The 15,899-nt window shown below is 42.1% G+C and overlaps 2 protein-coding genes across 5 annotated transcripts in view; both read right to left on the reverse strand.

The window, feature by feature from the left end:
* Positions 1–15,756, reverse strand: part of TRAPPC13 (trafficking protein particle complex subunit 13) — a 34,875-nt gene extending 19,119 nt beyond the window's left edge. For all 4 annotated transcript variants that reach the window (XM_056848571.1, XM_056848570.1, XM_056848569.1 and 1 more), the window contains exons 1-6: positions 15,715–15,756; positions 5,358–5,426; positions 4,264–4,363; positions 2,288–2,372; positions 1,024–1,151; positions 755–827 (exon numbers count right to left, since the gene is read on the reverse strand). In XM_056848571.1, the coding sequence (XP_056704549.1) occupies positions 755–827; positions 1,024–1,151; positions 2,288–2,372; positions 4,264–4,363; positions 5,358–5,424 (453 nt within the window). In that variant the 5' untranslated portion in view covers positions 5,425–5,426; positions 15,715–15,756. The remainder of the gene's footprint in view (positions 1–754; positions 828–1,023; positions 1,152–2,287; positions 2,373–4,263; positions 4,364–5,357; positions 5,427–15,714) is intronic.
* Positions 11,350–12,167, reverse strand: SHLD3 (shieldin complex subunit 3). Its single transcript, XM_056848572.1, has one exon. The coding sequence runs from the start codon at positions 12,085–12,087 to the stop codon at positions 11,350–11,352; it is 738 nt and encodes a 245-aa protein (XP_056704550.1). The 5' UTR covers positions 12,088–12,167.
* Positions 15,757–15,899: the final 143 nt, after the last annotated feature.

Below are 15,899 nucleotides of genomic sequence, written 5' to 3' on the forward strand. Positions count from 1 at the left end.
GATGATTGTGTATCTTCAGAAGGGATCTCCTTCACATTAAATTAGGATACACAGCCACCAGCATCTGTTCCATTCACAAATCACTCACTTACTTACTCTGGAGGTGTCTCAAGTAACTTGGGAGAAAGTAACCCTCCTGTAAATTGTTTCACAAGTATACTGAGTGTGCCTTTGAACTGGTGATTGATGTTTTTAAAATATTCAGGGCCCAATGTCCTAACTATATTGAAGTAAGGTCCCTTGGAACTCTTGGAATGTTGTCCTTTCTCAAAAAGAAGAGCCAAACAATTTCCCCTTGCAATCTTAGAACTATTATCAGAGTTTCAAAAGGCCAAGAACTATCTGTCAGGACTCTGTCGTGAGTGGGCAGGTGATGAGTAATTTGGCTGCCAACTCTTGTGATGGCACGCCTGTGGAAGAAAAAATAAAGGTGTGGTCTTACACTTAGCATAATAGTCTTGCCCTACCAAAGAGGAGAAAATGCCATTTCAAAGATGTCCAGAATCTACTATGTACCTATGCCACAAGTTACTCAAACTGTATATTGTTTTCAGAGCATTTGTTTTGCATCGTTTACTGCATCCTATGCTTCATTTTGGCACTGAAGAAAAGTAAACTAGAGCAGGCAAACATAATATACAAGAAGAAGAACTCAAAGATGTAGACTGAGCAAAGTTACAAGCATCTATTCATGAGAGGAAGAGAAGAGTATCGATTACTTGCAGTACTGCCTGAATTGTTGCCATATCAATACCTGAAATTTGAAGAACTTTCTGAAGTACATCTTCTCACCTGTCTGTGTGGTATAACTTACGGCACACACTAATCTGAAAAAGACAAACAGTTCAACGGGTTTTAACTACTTCTCATTCTTGCATGTACTAATGGGAAGCTGGACGGAGTAACAAACACAAAATGTGAAATTAATCTCTTTTAGACTGGTAAATTTAAATGCAACTGCTCATATTTCTACAATGGGGGGAGTAACAATTATAAATCAGAAGAAAGCATTAGCTGTCTTACATGTGTGTCCCTATTTCTTTCACTTCGTGGTGAATGACGTCATCGATGCAACAGTCTGGTTTGAGTTCTGCCACTGCAGCAGTGGAGGCTGAAAGATTCAAACGCTGCGAACTTGTCTGTAAGTCAGCCTTGGCATTGAGAACATAGGCAGAGAATAATAAAAGACTGGATGAGATTTAGAAGTAGTCTATTGAAAGACAAAGGCATTTAACAGTGCCTGTTGTACCTAACGGGTAAACGGAAGGGTGAAAAAAACTAACAGCGTAATCGCATAAAATGTCGATGCATTTATGCAAAAGTTCACAGAGTGTTACGGTGTGTGAATTCTGTGGCAGTTATCATGCTTGTTATTAATCAAAAGGTTGCGAAAGCAGGACACCAACGTATCTGGGCTCAGCATCACTTTTTTTTGCGCAATACTAACATCAGGCATGAAACAGTCCTCCTGCAAACCAAATAACACTCTCATACACTTTTGGCTCTAGCCCAAGCCACATACTCTTGCTTCCCAGTTATACAGCACTTCAACAGACAAATCCACAAACTAGTTCAAATCAAATCAAATCAAATTTATTTTGATGCAAAATCAGCTCTGGATAAAAACACAAACTAGTTAAAACTTGGGAGTATTTTAAATGGAATTAAACTTTTTTTAAAAATCCAAGCGTTCCAATCAATTTGTGGATTGATACATAAGAATTTTCATTTCACCTTCACAACATACAATCAGCCATTAACCTTCACATTTGGCTAATGAAACAACAAATACTCAGAGACAGTGGTTTGCCCAAGGCTATCCTGCCTTGGCTCACCTGTAATACAGCATAGAAGTCTTCCTGTTTGAAGTTTGACATTGTAACATCTAACTAGAAGAGATTCTCTGAATTGCTTCTCATAACTCTGGGATACAGACAGCAAACTCCAGAGGCCAGCCAATCATAATTAAATGTCACTATATACAAGGACTGTATACAAAAAAGATGCAGATTCCAAACCACCCCTGCAAAGCCTAGATTGTTAATGGTTTCTGATGAGTAAGGAAACAGTTGTCTTTATTCTTCTTTGATAGATTTTGCACAATCTCTTCTCCAAGGGGTTCCTTAAATTGGGCACAATGAATGGGAGTTTGCGACATTCTCTTGCACAATACCACTTCCGCAACAGAATTTATTTAACCCTCCCCAGTTAACACAAGTGCCTAGAAAAAAACTTTGTTACTCATTAATAAATTATCTCAAAGATTAATAAATAAACTCACGCATACCTTTACCAAAATGTCTTTTACCACTTGGTGACTGTCATTGTGTACGCTAATGTAGCTGGAAAATGTCTCTCCTAAGAATATATTTCTGTTCAAATGGAAAGGGGTAGTGGTGAAGACAAAAAGCACTTAAATGATGCACACATACATGACTCAAGTCTATTATTGTCCATCTTTAACAACTGTTGACTCAGCCTTCCATCTTTCCGAGGTTGGTAAAATGAGTACCCAGCTTGCTTGGGGTAAAGTGTAGATGACTGGGGAAGGCACTGGCAAACCACCCTGTAAACATAGTCTGCCTAGTTGGGATGTGACATCACCCCATGGGCTGGGATGTGACGTCACCCCATGGGTCAGGAATCACCTGGTTCTTGCCCAGGGGACTACCTTTACCTTTTAACAACTGTATATATTTCAGGGACCGGATTCAGAATCTACTGCTATGCAGTTCCACTGTATTGTTCCCACGATAAACTATGTGGAAGGCACGGTCTCACAGCTGTATAAAAACTGCATAACTAACATCTAAGACGAAGTCTCTCTGCTAGCCACAGCTGAGAGCTGATTGGAATCAACTGAAAATGAATCCAGCAATGACTGAGTAAATTAAGTCATGAAGTGCATGTGAAGGTGTCATTGATGGGCTAATATTCAATCACTATTCAGGTTGAGTATCCCTTAAGCGGACAGCCCTAAACTGGAATGACACGAAAACCAGAAGTTTTGAGCTGATGTAAGATAGTTACACCTTTGCTTTCTGATGGTTCAATGTACACAAAATTATTTAAATGATTGTTTAAAATTACATGCAGGCTATGTATGAATGTGTAAAGTGTATATGAAATATATAAAACATAAATGAATTTTGTGTGTAAACTTGGGTACCATCCCCAAGATATCTCATTATGTATATGCAAATATTCCAAAATGTCCCAAAATGCAGAAAGATCTGAAATATGGAACATTTCTGGTCCCAAGCATTCTGGATAAGGGATACTCAACCTGTAGTGGACAGTTTTGGGGAAAACCAAGGCTTATTGCAGTGCCTGGATTGTAGACTTTCATGTACTGGTAGTTAGTTGCCCAATATACTTTATTCTCACGAGCTCCATCTCCCAAGGAGGTAGAGTTCTTTTCAGCCAGAATACATGCTGAACATACAAAGCTGCCTTACTGACTCAGAACGTTGGTCTATCAAGATCAGTATTGTCCGTTCAGATTGGTAGCAACGCTCCAGGGTCTCAGGTCGAGGTCTTTCACATCACCTCCTACCTGGTCCTTTCAACTGGAGATTCTGGGCATTAAACCCGGGAGCTCTGGAGTGCCAAAGCAGTGCTCTGTCACTGAGTCACGCCCCCCACCCCTAAGCCTGTTTACAGAATTGCACTGATTCAAAGTCAGCAGCCTCGACGCCTGACTTCTTAGGGGGTTACCGAACTTTGTATTCCCAGCGATGTATTAAGAGTTTGAAAATGTTATAAAAAATACTATTCGCACTTTCTATGTATTCCCACCGATGTATTAAGAGTTTGAAACTGTTATAAAAAATATTGTTCGCACTTTGTTTGGCCCCTTTAGCTGTGAAGACGTCTTCCAACCATTTTTTAGCCGTGGTATCCAAAAACCCTTTTAAAGCGATTTTTTTTTATAACATTTCCAAACTCTTGATACATTGCTGGGAATACCTAGTGCGGTAACAGCCTTAATCTCACACTTGACTATGAAAATATGGTCTGTGAGGAGCAACACTTGAAAAAAGTTTGTTGTTACAAAAAAAGCAAAGAAATAACATTCTTTATGCATGAACTAGAGACAAGGAAATAAAAAAAAAACAGGCCCAGGCTACAATCCTACACATGTTTGCTTGTAAGGACATCTCACTGAAACCACAGTTATGGCTTAGGATTGTTGTGCACTGGGTTAAAGTTCACAAAAAGAAGGATCTCAAAGTATACTGTAAACCTATATGCAAATCTTACCCAAAGTTCTGAGGCAAAGTCAGCATTTCACCAAGCATTAGTGTTTCTGCCCCTTTTACAGTGGAAGGGTCATCTTTCATTAACTGGTTAAACAGGTCTCCTGCAATAACACAAAAATGAGTTACATACATCATCATCAACCTTTTAGATCCAGGATCTAATTCTCTAATCTGCTACTGAGACCACTTGGAATGTTCCCTTACATTAAAAATTTCCTGCACAAAAAAAACAAGCACAGCAAGCAAAGAGAAGGGACGGGATCCTTCTAGCTGTCATGGTAATTCTCTGTTTGATTTACATTTTTAACGTAGAACATTTGAAGCTAGACTCCGCCATCTGCAATCTGAAATAGTGCAGTTCCTTCTTCAGCCACAGGGTTCTGCATCTTCATTCTACTCTCACTGTCCTGTATGTCTGATCCAGCCCCAAGTCACAATAAATGGATCTGAATTGGGAGACTGTATGTAGAAAGGTACCCTGACATAGCTAGTCTGATCTCGTCAGATCTCAGACACTAAGCAGGGTCGGCCCTGGTTAGTACTTGGATAGGAATACCAGGGTCGCTATGCAGAGGGAGGCAATGGCAAACCATCTCTGCTAGTCTTGTGCCTTGAAAACCCTACTGGGTCGCCATAAGTCGGCTGCAACTTGACAGCACTTTATACACACACATGTAGAAAGGCAAATCTTGTTACATGATTGCAGCCCTGCAGATCTCTGTGCTCCAATACGCAGGAGTCTGATAGTGAATTTCAAATCTCCCTACAGCATGTACACGACTGATGAAGCAGTACACGATTATTCAGAGTGCAATCCTAAAGAGAGTTACAGCCTTCTGAGTCAACTAAAGTCAAAGGGCTTAGGAGGGTATACCTTGGCATAGGATGTACTGTAAATTGCTTAGCTATTACTTGCCCTAATTAATAACCCTCTTACAACTTAACCAGATTATTTTAAACTAGTATTTTCCAGCACCCCTTTACAGAGTCCGAATTCAAGCCATTTCAGAAAATCACCTGGGTTTATTTTTGTAATCTCTTGAATGCAAATATATGGAGCCTTTAAGTATTACTTGACACCCAATCTTCATTTACCTGGCAAGTCTCTCTCTTCACAGGTCACGGGGATATTGGTGAACAAAGTAGGCTTGGTTAATCGCATCACTGTAAATTCAAAAAGCAAATTCAAAATGACCATCAACACAGTTTTTATAAGGAGATCAACACAAATCACAAATGTTCAGACATTAGTCCTTGGCATTCTGTGCAAAATAAAACTGGGAGGAGACACTTGGCTTATGGGTTCCCTCCCTGCTTCCATCACTGTAAGCAGAAGCTAACAAGCAAAATAGAGGATCTTGTGTTGACTACGAGCTCTCCCTGACACTATAAGGTAATTTTTCACTGCCAGATACACAGAGAAATGGTAAACATGACTCAAGGAAAATATGCCCAACACACGGTGGTTGTCAGAGACTCTGCCATCTAATAGCATATGCAATGCAGTGACTCATAAGTTTCTGTATTATCAAGTAAAGGCCATGTCAGTGGGAAGACAGGAGTAAAAAGAAGTCCTAACACCCCCCTCCATCTCCCGTTTGGAGGTGGGAAAAAAGCTAGACTTGCCATAGGATAATTTCGATTCATTGTCAGCATGTCAAACAAATAATGTCATTAGTGGGGTTTTCCTTGAATACCTGAAATCATAATAATGAGAAGACTTGATGTTTTAAAAATGCATATTTTTGGTTCTTGTGAAAACAGAAAATTATCGTGACTTTCAAATATGTCAGAACGGTAGCTACTATAATCAAAGAAATGATCAAAGGGAAGACAGCAGTTGTTTGAGCTCCTTCAGCTTATACTGTTCTTTGTGTTTATTCTGAGCACAAATAAGATATTGAGCAAGCAAACAAATACAGTAGGCGTCAAAGCAAAAAAACCAAAACAAAAGGCAAACAAGTCCATCCCAAATTACCTCCCCCACCTGCCTCGACAATGTTAAAATGAAGCCGGTTTTAAGGTCCTCATTTGAGCTTTCAGGAGCCCTCAAAATGAAGATGATCTTCATCAACACTATAGACCCAATCCAATCCTACCTTCTGTAGACCATGTTTGGCCTAAAGAAATACTGCAGGTAGCTCTTCTGCTTTAAGGCCTACTCAGGTCAGAACCCGCTAGAGCAGGGGTGGGGAACCTCAGGCCCGGGGGCCATATGCGGCCCCTGAGGACATTTTTTGTGGCCCTCGGGAGCTCTGGGACCCTGCTGCAGAGGCGGGGCGCAGGCCGGCCCTCCCAGAGGGTGTTCCTGGCACCACGGCTTACAGCGGCGCTGTGGCGCCCTTTGGATCTCCTCTTGCCGACTGTCGGCTGTTGAGCAGCGAGAGGGAGGGGGAAAGAGGCTGGCGGCTCCCGGCGGCAGAGCATGCATGCAGGAGCCGATTGGGCTTCGGGGGGGGGGGCCTTTTGTGGACTCTGGGGAGGAGAGGGCAAGGAGACTGGGGCCCGGTCGCGCGGGGCTCTGTGCGCCGCCGGGTGTGTGTGGGCAGGGGAGGCTAGGGCCCGGTCGCATGGGGCCAGCGTGTGTGTGTGTGTGTGTGAAAGGCTTTTCTCTCTTTTCTTCCTCTTTTTCTGTCACTCTTTCTCCTTTCTCTCCCTCTTTCTCCCTCTTTTTCTGTCTCTGTCTTTGTCTCCCTCCGTCCTTTTCTTTGTCTCCCTCCGTCCTTTTCTTTCTTTCTCCCTCTCTCCATTTCTTTCTCCCTTTCTCTCCCTTTCTCCCTCCCTCCCTTTTCCTCTTTCTGTTTTCCTTCCTCCCTTACCGATCAACTGTGGGCTGCGCCTCCCTGGCACCTCGTTTGCTTGGGCCCACTGCTGGCTGCCCTTCCGCCTGGGAGGGGGGAGGGGGGGGCACCCCGCAGGCCTTCGCTGTGTGGCCTCCCCTGGGGTTGCCAACCTCCAGGTGGTGGCTGGAGACCTGGCAACCCTCGACTCTTTCCCCCCCACCGGGAGATCTACACCTGGTATGGCCCCTGAATGATGTCATAAATGTGCAAATGGCCCTTGGCAGGAAAAAGGTTCCCCACCCCTGCGCTAGAGCAACCCGTTACCATCAGCCTTCAGATCTATCCCAAAGACTTGAAAGAGGCCAGATGACCCACTTAAAGTAAACCTGATGCAAACCACAAAATACTTATCCACGCTGGATCAATTGGGTCAGATGGAATTCAATGACACAGTTCAAAATCCACTGTATTAGCAGTTATGAAGCCCATTTAATTCCACTGGCGGTCTCATTCAGCTTAAATTTAACTAAGGTTTGTGGACAGGAGCCTTACCTAAAAATACTTGATCCCACTCAGTTTTCTAGTAGAAGAACTTAAGAGAAGTGGATGCCAACCACACACTCCTAAAGAGCTTTACCAAAGTCAGACTCTCCACAGGTAATAACCTATATATATGAAGAAGGTTTATTATGGGCAATTGCTAGGGTTGCTAGGTCCCTCTTCGCCACCGGCGGGAGATTTTTGGGGTGGAGTCTGAGGAGGGTGGGGTTTGGGGAGGGGAGGGACTTCAATGCCATAGAGTTCAATTGCCAAAGCGGCCATTTTTCTCCAGGTGATCTGATCTCTATCGGCTGGAGATCAGTTGAATTAGCAGATCTCCTGCTACTACCTGGCAGTTAAGGAGAAAAAAAGACACCTCTGTACTATTATCAGGAGGATGAGAAAACCAGTACAGGAGCAATGCTGCTAACAATGCCAATATATTATAGCTACATATACACTTTACAGTATGTGGTAATGTAACCACCAACAACACATACATTCAGTACAACAGAGGATGTACAAAATTTCCACAGCTCATTTGAATTCCATCTGGTAAGTATCAAATAAGTCCTTTGAAGTAATTATCTTAGTCTTTTCTCAAAACAGATGATGCAAGATGAACAGTCAAGGAGAATACGATCATTTCGGAGCACAAGGGCTCAGTTCTTCATCAGTTCTTCAAAAGATGCAATGCATGCAATCCTATATCAACATCCATGATATCAGGTTTCAAAGAATAACCTTTTCCAGAATAAAATGCATAATACTTCCCCAGAGGGGTAAGATGCTGAGTTCCTTCCACTCCTGGTGGCGTTCACTGTTGTACTGAATGTATGTGTTGTTGGTGGTTACATTACCACATACTGTAAAGTGTATACGTAGCTATAATATATTGGCATTGTTAGCAGCATTGCTCCTGTACTGGTTTTCTCAACTACCTGGCAGTTGGCAACCCTAGCAATTACAAAGAGTATGTGACAAACTAAGGCTGTTCAAACATAACCCTTATGCACTACTGCATGTGTTCAACACATATCCTCATAAAACCAGTGTTGTATAGTGGTTAGAGTGTGGGATCAGGGATTGCGTGTTGGATTGTTTCAAATCATTCCTCATTGACCAAACTCAAAGAACTGTCATTGGAGATCAGTTGCCATCAGTGTGGGAACTATCCTGCGGGGGTCCACAGGGCGCAATACTATTCCTCATGCTCTTCAATTTCTATGTAAAGAACTCAGGCAAAGTCATTCATAGTTTTGGGGTTGGCTTTCATCAATATGCAGATGATACCCAACTATATATCTCCTTATCCAAATCTCCTGTTGATGTGGTAGAGGTCCTAAATCACTGCCTGGCTCCTGTGGTTAAATTGCTACGGGTGAATAAATTGAAACTAAGCCCTGAAAAGTCAGATAGATAGTTTATTTGCGGCCCTTGGCCAGATAAAACAAGATACATGGACTAAAATGGTCTTACCGACAAAAATTTACTGTCCGAGTCTTAAATCACCTTAAAAAATAAAAATAAAATAAATAACATCCAAGTTACCTCTGACATTTGGACTAAGAGACTACTCTGTGGCAACAAATTTTCATTGCTGCCATACAAAATTTTGCTACCTGAGAGGTGAATGAGGGATTATCTCCTTGTAGGAGCTTTTCTATCTTTTTTCTTTCCCTGTCGGGTCCCATTCTCAGTATGAGGGGCTCAATAAACTTAGAACGGGGTATTGTGTAAAAGTTACAATTCAGGAGAACATGTTCAGTGGTTTCTAAATCTTTGGATTTACAGGGGCATAGTCTCTCTGCCCTTTGTATCTTCTTAAATTTCCCCTCTAACATAGCAGAGGGTAAGGCTGCATACCTAGCCAAGGTAAAAGCCCTCCTACAGTATATTTGTTTATCTCTAAGTAACAGAGATAGGCTGCTGGTGCAAGGATAAATTTGGAGTGGGGGGAGCCATAAATAGGGGCACTCTTGCTAAATCTACTTGTCACTCCTGAAAAGTCAGAGGTAAGACTGGCTGGGAAGGCAGAGGTCTTGAAGGACATTATGTTCCCCATTTTTGATGGGCTTCAGCTGATCCTTGCTAATTCAGTTAAGAGCCTTGTATTATACTGGATCCAACATTACTATTGGATAAACAAATTAATGCTGCAAAAATGCCTCCTTTCAACTCAGCTTAGCCTGGAAGATGGCCCCCTTCCTTGATACCAAGAGTTTGGCCACCTAGGCCCATGCCACAGTAACACTGAGACCAGACTACTTTATATAGGTCTCCCCTCAAAGTCATTCTTGAGACTCCAGTTGGTACAAAATACTGCAGGTCGCTTATTATCAGAAGCCAGACAGAACATGCATATAGAATCATAGAGTTAGAAGGGACCACAAGGGTCATCTAGTCCAACCCCCTGCACAATGCAGGAAATTCACAACTACCTCCCCCCACACCCCCAGTAACCCCTACTCCAGGGCACTGTAGACTATACCATTGTGCCTAGTTTGTACTATCTGTTGCTGTAACTAGGTTCCTACTATGTAATTTTTGCTTTCGTTTAACATGTCATATGCTGTGCTTCACCTCAGGCTGGTTTCCAGATTTCTACAAGTCAAATCCTAATGCATAGTCTACTAGATGTCTCACTCTATTGATTGTATGGATTTACTCTGCGTAATCCACCTTGAGTCCTAGTGAGAATGGCGGATTTATAAATAATGCAAATAAAAATAAAGGGGCTAATGCACGGGACCAGGATCTGGGATGCTCATATTCAAATCCCCCACTCTGCAATGGAATCTTGCTGGGTGAACTTGGGCCAGGCACACATGCTCATTCTAGCCCACTTCTCAGGGTTGTTGCAAGGACAAAATGTAAGAGACAAGAACAATGTAAACGGCTTTGGCTTCCCATGGGGGAGAAAGATGGCGTATAAATGAAGTAAATAAATAAATACATGCACTTCATTGATTTCAATAGAATGTACTTCCAAACAACTGTGCATAGAATTGAAGAGTATCAGAATTGTAAGGATGTCATGAAACTCATGGCTCTCTAGTGGGTATGAAAGCCAGTAGAACAACAGTCATCACATCACATGGTCATCACATGCTGTTGCTGCTCAGCCAGATCTAATACAAACTATGGTGAGAATCAAGGGTAGAGAAAACTCACAAGCTTGACTGTCAAAAATATTAAGATGACGAATCTCTTGCAATCAAAACAGATAAACTATTACACCAGCACAAACAACAGAACATCTTTATTATTAGCAATTTTAGCCCAAAACTTCAAACCCAAATGAGGTAAACAAGAGTCACGTGGAAGATCAATTCATATTTAGAACAAGGAGCATCATTCTTACAAGTGACATTTCCTGAAGCAGTCGCAGCCTTTTGGACTGTGCAGAACAAAGAACAATCCAGTCTTACAGGGATGAGCTCCTTTGAGAGGATGTCCTGTTTTTGCCACCCAACCTACCCTGAATTCATACAGAAAAAAACAACATCCCTCTAGCCAAAGAGTACATTGGTGACATAACTTCTGTTTGCTACGAAGAGTCACAGGACAGATACTAGCTCTCTTCGTGTCAGCACAGAAGGTTACAGGGAGTACTCCTAGTGTTCGGTGAGATAAAATAGCCTATTATTATTATTATTATCAAACACAGAATGAAACAAATGCCTAGGTCAAGAGCTGGTTAGGGAATTGTTTGTTCTCCAATTCATTTTTTTAAAAAATTGAATTCACACAGTAATCCAGAGTTATAAACTATATATGACTCCATGTCCGTGAACAAACAAGTTCATAATGCCCCCAAGGCTTAATTTTTTTCTAAGGTGATTGCCAACGTATTCACAATACAGTATGTCACAGAAAACCCAAATCTGTTCTTCACATCTCTGGATGGTAGCATTACAAGACGGTAGTTCATTGCGTTTGATCATCCTGTTGAGCTGTACCCAAATGTCTTCCAATGTTTGATTATTAAAAGTGCATGGTTCGATTATCCATCTTGCTCTATAGAATGCATGGAGCTTTAAGCTTTCTAAAACGCTCTGCAGTTCTCTAGACAGAGGCAGTATCTTGTCTTTAAGGTCGAAGCTGGGAACAGACACACTCCAAGATCTCCTCAGTTTCAGTCCGCCATTTGTCGACTGCTTCTCCAAATTGCTTACATTAATTTTGCCAAACTCTGCCTGTACACGCTGTCCAGCTTTTAAATCAGAATGAAATTCCTGAAGACCTTCTGTACAGTTGTAACTCAGAGAGCCACAAACTCCTGGGATTGCAAGGTGTGGTCTCACTTGTTCTGCTTCTTCAGCTGAAATAATCGGAGGTCTTCTTTTAGGTTTAAAGGGAAACTTGCATGAGTGATTTGGAAACCAGGGTCTGAAGCTTGGCGGTTGCCGAACAGGAAATTCTTTCAGTGCCTCTTCTGCGATTTTTCGCAATATGGTGGGATCCTTCTGCCACGGTCGATAGTGCAGAACCACCTCCATACTTGTACCACAGGAATCCACATGTTCTCACTGAAATGTTTCTTGGCTTCCGAACTAAAAAGACGACTTAAAAAGCATCTTTTCTTCTGAGCTGCGCAGCACACACCGTGAAAACAGGACCTAGAGCAGAAGTATTGTAAGTAATAAGACTTACAAGCAGCTTTACCACCCAATAAACCAGCATTTTGATCCAGTTTCTGCTAGGGGGAAAATGTAGCAAACGGAACATGTTGCCAGGGTTCACCACTGAAAAAATTCCTCAGCACAGCAGTACCCCACTCAGACTCATTAACTGCTTTTCCTTGACACCCATCAGGCTCTACCTACTACTTTTAATTCAAACCAGAGTGCTGTGGCAGCCTTTGTGATAGCAGAAATTAAACATGAGGTGCACCTACTGTAAGAGATTTGAGCTGCAGGACCAATTTTCCAGCTGTTTATTCATGAACTTCTGAGAGAGACAAAGTAGTAAAGTATCTAGGAGAGGGGAAAGTTGGAGAGGTAGAATGCTGGGAAGAAAGCATAACCATTTAAATATAGAAGGAAGAGCACTGGAGGGGAACTGAAGTTTTATGAACGCCATGTGTAAAACAGACATCATTTGCGTGCACCTTAATCTGTAAAATGTAGGGCAAGGTTCCTGTCACAGGGATACTGACTGGACAGCTGCTGCGTGTACTGGATACTTAGTGGTATAGTCCCCTTGGGGAGGGGGGAAATAAATCCAGCACTTGCATTGCAAATGGTATAGCAGGCAGATTATCTCAGCTTAGTATCAATCAATTTTATTAATGTTTTAGTCACAGACCTTAACAATGTTCAGATTAAAACCATACAAAATGTATAACCCACAGCACTCTCAGCTTAGTAACAGGAAGGCTAAACAAAAAGGATTACTCCAATTTTGAGGCAGCTGCACTAGCTACCAATTAGTCTCTGGATCCAATTCAAGGTGTCGGTGTTAATCTTTAAAGCCCTTAACAGACTGGGACCCTCATACGTACGGGACTGCCTCTCCTGTTACAACCCTCCGTGCTCCCTTCGGTCATCATCTAGGGGTCCCTTGCAGGTGCCTAGCCCCAGGATGGCTTAGTTAGCTGTCATCAGGGGAAGGGCCTTTTCAGTTGTGGCCCCTGCCCTGTGGAGTGCACTCTCAGATGACACCCGTGTCCTGCAAGACTTGTTTAGTTTCTGCAGGGCATGCAAGGCTGAATTGTTTAGGTTGGCCTTTTGGAGTGTAATCCACGTTTGGGGTGTTTTGTTAGTAGTTTAATGTTTTAATGTTAATATTTTATATCTGGTATTTGTTTTATGTTGTTTTTAACTCATTTATCTTTTAATACTGAAGGTCGCCAAGAGATCCTTTGAGCGGCAACTAAAAAATCTAATAAATAAAAAACATTTGCTGATGTCATCCCACAACGAATCAACCTGAAAAGGATTTAGAAACTGGAGGAGATGGCGGTAAATTCCAAAGACAGACATCGTTCCCATAATCTTGGCCCTTGGCAACTCTACCTGCTTTCTTCCCTGCTCTGCATTGATTTCTCCACAGATGCCTCTCTGAACTGCTGCATCAGAATTTTCTGAGTTGGGAAAAGCTAATGGAAGCATTAGCACTCTCTCTCACACACACAAAAGGAAGGAGGAAGTAATTTCATACAATTTCCCCTTTGCAATCCCCAATTTACCCCATACACTGCAGCCCCTGCACAATGCATTTGTTTACCAGGGTACCCCAATCCTCAGCAGAAAATTTTTAGGGGCATACAGGGGGCTTCTGGGGGAAGGCTTTGCGACCCCTACCATGAGTTTCCCCCATAGAATCTAAGCCACTGTATCTAGTTTTATTTTCAGCCAACTAAAAACAAAATCTTTGTCTAGCTGTAGGTGCCCAAATATACAAAACAAATAATTAACTGTAATTGTTTGTGACATTTTGTCACAAATGACCCTGCTTGAGCCAAACAAAATACTCAAACTTCCCCAAGGGAAAGAATCCCAAATTCAGAGTACAACACAAGTGTCATACCCCTTGTTCGTCAATTGATCTCCTCTCCTTAAGAACAGCCACTATTTTAAAAAAGCGAATCTGAAGCAGTATTAGCAGGAACATGAGGAGGGTAAAAGAGCTGTCTTTTGTACTATGCCTATTAAAGGTTATTGAATTGAATTGTAAAAGAAGATTAGCATGTTTTAATTAGCAACATTTTATGGTTTTACTGGAACTGGTGAAAGTTTTCTAAATTGAGGTGTAAATGAAGTGTGCAGCTTGAGTCTGTGCAGAGTTATGTGCACCTTATCCCATCAAAATTAGAGGGCTTACACATGCCTAATTCTGCTCAGGACTACAGCTTTCCTGAAGCATGCTGTGGACACCTTATAAATTATGAGGAAGAGGTGTTCACAAAATAAGTTTCACGTTGAAACAGCTGCAAAAAAATTAACAGAACAAATTGAAAAGGTTTGATATCATCATTAATATCAAAAGGGCATCATAATTAAAACCAACATGTCATCTTTCAAGAATATACAGGCCAAGAAAATATTAACAGAGGAGGAAAAAATATTAAGTTAAGCAGGATTTGTCTTTCAGTCCCCACAAGTTACCTTACTGCTCAAATGGTCTTAAAACTTGCCAGAACTGCCTCTCTTTCCAGCTGTTGGATAAGATATGTGATTCTTAAGAAGCATTATGTTGAAAAACCACTGTTTGCTATGATCCTCAACTTGCACTAAAATACACTACATTTCCATAACACACAACAGAAAAAGTGTACATTCTGCCCCTAATATCTAATATTGTGGGATTCCTTTTGAAATTACATGGTCTTCCAAAGCTTAAATTCTGATATTTTAAAGGCAAGGCATGTTAAGAACATCATCATGTACACTCGGTTTACCAATGCTGCACAGATACAGATTCAAGACGACGTTCCATTTCTATGGATAAGATTTAACAGGACTCACACTTGCAGATCAATTGTGGTCACAAATACATGGAGATGAATTGAATGTACTCATGAATTGTGATTTGTGGCAGATTTTGCCATCTGGAAATAAGACTTACATATTGATACCCTGTTGTTTATGCAAGCTCTGTAATATATAGCTGTTCTTGCCAGTTTTGTGATAACTGGTTCCAGTTCATATTATTTGTTACTATTTGCTGAGCCATACACTGCTGTAAATTGGGCTTTCATATTATAGGACAGCAGGCTAATTTGCGTTGTGATACTGTCCGAATGGAAACCCAGCAACTAACTCTGAAGGCAAAAGCACTGATGACCAAATCCTATATTTACAAATATCCTATATTAATTATGCTGCATTCCATAGGGTATTATGGGCCCATTAGAAAATACAATCCTGCGCTGCACCGGCTAAAAAAAATCCACGTTGTCACAACACTGCTGAAAAGTCCATTCCTGCACAAGCTTATGAGGCCTGGTCTCGGGGCTGGGATCCAGGAACCAGTTCCGCCTTGCATCTCCCCACCCGGCCTACTCCAGAGATGTCTCACTAGGCTCTGACAGGCCTCGCCCCAGAAGCGCCCCGAGAGGCACCAGGAGATGAGATCTGGGAAACCGGGGAGGGCGGAGGGCAGGTGACGGGGAACCCCAGTACCTTTGAGGGCCAAGAGATGCTCCTGCTTCGGTTGAGCGGCATCCATCGTCGCCTCCGCCGCTCCCCTTCCGTACCTCCCTTCTTTACGGAGTCAGCCGAGGACAAACCTCCACCCGCGGCGGGCAGAAATAGGTCACGAGAACAACAACAACGAGGGCTTTGGCCCGCGGCCTTACTCCAGCTGT

Source organism: Euleptes europaea, chromosome 4 (assembly GCF_029931775.1).
Source record: "Euleptes europaea isolate rEulEur1 chromosome 4, rEulEur1.hap1, whole genome shotgun sequence".
Lineage (NCBI taxonomy): Eukaryota > Metazoa > Chordata > Lepidosauria > Squamata > Sphaerodactylidae > Euleptes > Euleptes europaea.